This window comes from Lissotriton helveticus, chromosome 3_1 (genome assembly GCF_964261635.1).
Source record: "Lissotriton helveticus chromosome 3_1, aLisHel1.1, whole genome shotgun sequence".
Classification (NCBI taxonomy): Eukaryota; Metazoa; Chordata; class Amphibia; order Caudata; family Salamandridae; genus Lissotriton; species Lissotriton helveticus.
The window spans coordinates 1087187484-1087193483 of NC_136061.1; the positions used below are offsets into that span (position 1 = coordinate 1087187484).

At 40.5% G+C, this 6000-nt stretch overlaps 1 protein-coding gene across 3 annotated transcripts in view; it reads left to right on the forward strand.

Moving 5' to 3' along the window:
• Window positions 1-3103, forward strand: part of KCNH7 (potassium voltage-gated channel subfamily H member 7) — a 1437897-nt gene extending 1434794 nt beyond the window's left edge. For all 3 annotated transcript variants that reach the window (XM_078681650.1, XM_078681648.1, XM_078681649.1), the window contains one exon: window positions 1633-3103. In XM_078681650.1, coding sequence (XP_078537776.1) covers window positions 1633-1899 — 267 coding nt within the window. In that variant the 3' untranslated portion in view covers window positions 1900-3103. The remainder of the gene's footprint in view (window positions 1-1632) is intronic.
• The last annotated feature ends 2897 nt before the right edge of the window (window positions 3104-6000 follow it).

Consider the following 6000-nt stretch of genomic DNA (forward strand, 5'->3'; position numbering starts at 1 on the left):
GTTGTCTTTAAACCTACCATCAATAAGGGTTGTTTGGACTGGTGCAAGGTGCCCACTAGAATAGTGGACAGCATACGCCAAGCCAACTTCTCAAACATGACTAGTATGATTTCCTACAAAGTCAGGTAATGTGTTTCTAAGATCTAAATTGTTACACTTTTCTCAACACTCTCCTTAATTACAGAGAATACAGAAATGAAAGCAGATTTTCAAAACCCCGATTTTCCATAATGATTTTTGGGGGGATTTTTTTGACATTAGTTTTTTAGATTGTCTCTTATTAAAATAATATTTTTTGTCACAGTGTTTCATTTTAAAAGCATTGTGGAATATGCATTCATATCCAATTATTATGTAATATTTGTGAAGGATGTCTCTCATATTTGTTGGAGTATAAAGTTACCAGATACTTCCTAACTTGACATTGCATTTGTTTGATGATGCCGCCTTTTGCTTTTTCTCCTTTCTTTTACTCGGACTGATAACCTCCCAATACACAAAGTCTCTCAGGGCCACAGTTATCACTAGAGTAACAAGTCATGAAGAATCAGGGGGCATATTATCAAGGGCGATTTTAAAAATGATCGCCGGTTTAGCTGCAGAAAACTGCTGCTAAAGCGGCGATAATAGGCTTGATAATATGCCATTGTGAATTCCAATAGTAAGTCCATGCTGTGGTGTGAACATGAGCTTCTATTGGAATTCTCCGGGGCATACTATCAAGCCCATTATCGCCGTTTTAGCATCAGTTTTCTGCCGCTAAAGCAGCGATAATTTTAACGCTGTCCTTGATAATATGCCCCTACATTCCTGAGATAGGGGGGACTCACTTCACAGACCTCGGAGCTGTGTACTATGCAGCTGCTGCTGCGTATCCTATCCAGTTGTGGTTATACCACGAGACGACAAGGGCATCATCAGGGCTGGACACAGGAACTAAAAACAGCCCTGGCAAAAATACTCAAACTAGTCCTGCTCACTTCATCTCTTTGCTCAATCTCTCTCTCGATTTCTCTCTCACTTCCCCCTCCCTCTTACTCTTTATCTCTCTTGTTGCATCCCCCTTGCCTGCTGCATTTATTTTGGGGGACCTGGAGAAAATGACAGAGGCACCAAGAGGAGCTCTGTGCTTTCCAAACTAGCCTTCAAGGGATCCAGCAGACCAGAGAAATGCCCAGTGGAGTAAAATGCCTGTGTGGCCCTGGGCGTCATAACTGAACCTAATAATCAACCTGGGCCCCTGGCCATCAGATCTTGCCTCCCCATTTCTTCTCATTCCTCATACTGCAGCAAACTGATTCATACTGTACTACAATCTCTAAATCTTGAGGGGCAGGAGTCATACCTGCCTTGTATGTGGTTAAAGTAATAGTTTAGAGCACCACTACATATTCAACAAGAAATAACACAACAGACTGGATTATTTTCAGTTTATCCATGTGGGGTGGGGCAAACCGTATCAATGAGTTGAGCTTTAAAACCGCATGTTTAATTCAAAAAGACCAATCAATTTATTTTGTGTACTATAATGTTGTCACTAATATTAGCCAAGCAAATGTCTATTGTGTTCTGATGACTCACGGGTTAAGATGTGAATAATAAAATGGCCGCCTACTTTCATTCTCTTTCTAGAGTCCTGATTTCTTGGACCTTGAGAAATCGAAAGTGAAATCCAAAGAATCCCTTTCAAGTGGGGTACATCTCAATACAACATCAGAGGACAACCTGGCGTCATTCCTAGAGCAAGAACACGAAGCATGTTTAGAGTTTCAGCCACAGCATTGTAAACCATATTTCAATCCCATTAGGCACCCCTCCCTGCCAGATTCTTCCAGAAACACAACAGGAATGTCGGCCCTCCACAGGCATGTCTCTGACCCCGGCCTTCCGGGGAAATAATCCTTTTATACTGTAACTTCAAATGATATGTAAGTGCTTTAATGGCTGTTTTCCTCTTTGTATATGAATCCTCTATACTTGACTCAGGGGCTATACGGATACCATTATGCAAAGTACTGTATATTTTCTTAAATTTGAAGCTTATGAGGTAAAGTTGAGCAGTTATGCTGTAAATATATTTAAGAACGTTTATGTTCAAAATGTAAAACTGCCAGCATCACGAGGCACCTTATATTTTATATTTCTTTTTTTTTTTTAAACACAAGCATGATACAAAGAAAATCACAGATTGTTGCATGAAGATTATTAGGTAAAGCTTTCACTGAGATGGTACATCAACATCCAGTTGAAAAGCAGTTAGGACGCCAGTGACTTAAGCACATAAACCTCAAATATTTTAGCGTGAAAGGGGACTGCACCAAGAGGAATGAATATGAGGTTTCCCATGTAATGCGTGTATGCAAGGGGCAACACTTGCTGAATATTGGCATTCAGTAAGTGATGTATTGCCACTTCGAATTAGAAAAAATATATGCATCCTCCCCTGTTCGAACATTTGCAAGGAAGCATTTTTGCAATCATTCTGTTATGCAAGCAACAGAAAAAAACTTTTAGGACTCAAAGTTGTATTCAAATATGTGCTTTAAAATTAATGTATGTGTGCCCATTCTAGGCAGGTTGTATTGCACATTTTGAAACCACTATTATTAGTGAAGAACAAAGTTTGTTTTTAAGGGGAACATTTGTGAATTTTGCGTTCTTCAGAAATCACAATGCCGTTCGAGGTTCAGGGGACTTGTGTGGTCTTTAAGAATAAAGTGAAAGATGCAGACGAGTCGTATTCAATCATGACAAAGATGTGGTAACCGAACAGGGACTAATGCAATAAATGTGACGTCAGCATGGCATGGACAGCTTTGTGCTTCTAGCACAATCAGTCCCAACAATAGACTGGTTCATGTAATTCTTTCACAACGTAAAATGGCACTGTTGTTTGCAATATTCCCTTTGCTGACTTATTCCATGGACACCAGAATTTATATCAAAAGTGTGTGTGCTACACAGTATTTCAAATACAGATGTACTTGTCGCCAAACATCACTTATTTCCAAAGTAGACAAAACGAAGAATTGAATTAAAAGTCAGTAGGCTTTTAAAATGAGATCCTTAGATTTTATTTTATTAAAATATTCCTTTCCTTTGAATACAATGGCTGGTCTCTTTTTTAATTATTGCTAATGCTAAATCCATGCTTTCAGTCCTTGAATTTATGTGTCTTTTGAGAGATCATGGAAGCACCTTGTGATCGAATACACCTTTAAGGCAACAGAGGACTAAGATGATATTGGGACCTGCAGCCTTCAACTTCAGGCTGAGGGTCGGAGATTTCAATCAACAGGCCACCAGTATGACTCTTTCACTGGGAACCACTTAGTGCCCGACGGTCCAGGGGATCCAGACCTTAAAATATATAGATGAGCAAGGGAGGTGCAAAGAACCAAGGGGCATATTAGCAAGGAATAGAAATATTTATCGCAAAATGCGCTTAGCACATTTTTTTTATCGCTGCCTATCGCTGGATATGTTAATGGGGAAAACATGCTATTAGCAACGTTTTTCTCCATTGTGCTAAAATATCCAGCGATAGCAGTGAAATGCGTGAATATCGCTGGAAATCCAGCGATATTCATGCATTAACGCCAATGGGGACTTAACCTGATAATTCACCTCCCATTGGATAAACAGGTAAGTCATGTTTGTAGCAGGCGTTAGATTATAGCAATAATCGCGCTTAGCGTGATTTTTTTATCGATTTGCCTGCCTTGCTAATAGGCGATAGCTGTGTTAGCGACTGCTTTCAGTCGCTAACAGTTTGGTTATGCTAACTTTACATGTCATTAGCGATAAATATTGCTGACATGCAAAGCGGGCCCCAAACTGGTCGCTATCGCCTAAAAGCTGTCGCTAACTGCTGTTAGCGACAGCTTGCTGATAGGTGATAAAAATATCGCAGCTTTAACAGCAAAAAGTGCCGCTAAAGCGGCGATATGGCCCTTGCTAATATGCCCCCAACAGAAAAGGGTGACCAGCTCTCTCCATGTCATTACAGGCACAGTCTCCAGTCATACACCTTTCAATCACACAGTGCTTTATTTGAGCTAGTGGCTGCTGATGGAGTGCACCATCACTTATTTTTCCACATCAGATATTCACTGCATGCAAGAGAGGGAAAAACACACAGATCATTAAGATGGACGAAGAAAAAGATGGCAAAACCATCACAAACAGAAAGTGGGAACCGGCAAGAGTGAGGAAAAGGGACAGGGAGTGTCTGGTAGTGGATTTGGTAATCAGCACCCTGATGTTTCATTGCACTGCCGCTGGCTTCCGAGCCGAGCTTCAGGCACCTGCACTCTTTCTTTCACAAACTAAGCACTGCCCGCATTTATTTTAGCTGTGCTAATCATATTAGTTCACTGGAATTTATTAGGCATTCTCGGAAATGTCCTGACAGAGACCACTCATATATCGTATAACAGTGCGATTTCCCCCCAAAAGCCAATAGGATGAACCAAAACATCACACCATGGGCCAGATCAAAAATACTGCAAGAGCTACTCACGCAAGGGAGAGACGAGAGGAACGAAGCATCCCTCAGAGCCAAATCATAGATCTTACAATGTGAAGAAGATAGATGAAACACATGAAGGCTGACCACACAGAGGAAGGGAAAAACTCAAGGTACACCTCAGGAGAACAAGCTAGGCCCAGTACCAGAGATGCCCAACTACCACAGATGAAAGTGTAGGAGAGCCACACAAAACTATCTAAAGGAAATGATCCCTCCAATCAGTGGCTGTCCAGGAACCTTTCCACCGATCTCAGAGTGCAATAGTTTAGAACACAGCAAACTGAGGCTCAAGCCCCTGGATTACACAAGGAGCGAAGCGATGTCACATGAGGGGAAATAAGGATTTTGTGAACATGCAGTTAAGGAGTACTTGCGTGTGTGTGCGTGTGTGTATATATATATATATATATATTCACTGAAAAAAACCATAGGTTATGGACCATATATAGTTAGGAATTAGCATTTACAAAACCTTATTTTACTCACACAAAAGCATTGAAATTCGCATATATAGTTAGTTGTACTAACTATATATCGCGCACCCGCAATCCACTGCTGATCATGTCACATATTACATCATTCATGACATGGTCAGTGACATCACTGATGACATCACTGATGACATCTCAAATGACATCACTGATGACATCACTGATGACAACATCAAGTGACTGTATGTTTCTGTAAAGTTAAAATATGTCTTACATATTGAAGAATGAGTGGATGTATAAGTGTCTGGATGAAGGATTTAGTAGGTGCATGACTGACTGTATGAGTGAGTGATTAAATGTGTCTCACTGAGTGCATGGGTTAGTGACTAAACTGTCTTAATTTGTGCATCATTATGTCTGTTGTTCTGTAAACTGCTGCATGTGTTGATCAGTAGCTATATGAGTAACTATATGGGTTATTGATTGGTTGCCCAAGTATTTGTATGGGAGACTGAGTGTGTGTGTGGGTGGCTGGGAGGTGTCTGACTCTGTGCATAGATGTGTGAGCAGTTGATTCACTAGATGTATGGGTTCAAAAGTGCATGTGGAAACAGCTGTATGGGCGGTTGACTGTGTGCATGAGTGTATTGGTGAGTGAATGGATATCTCAGTGCTACATGTCAAAGTAAGTACATATGTAAAACACAGTACATGTGAGAGTTGACATATATAAATAACTGTGCATAAGAGCCAGTGAATGTGTGAGTGGCTGTATGGATCATTCTGAAATTGTATCAGGGATTGTATAAGAGAGTAAATATGTGTTAGTATCTGTTTGAATAAGTAAGGTGTGTATAACTGTATAGTTGAGGAAATGGAGGTATGATTGATTCTTTGCATGACTGACTAGGTGTGTGAGTAACTCCATGGATGAGTGACAGTCTGTGAGTGTCTGTTTACACTGAGTGTATCTAAGGGTATATTAGAGTCTGAAGAGGTTCATCGTATTATCACATGAATGATGTCATCAGTGATGTG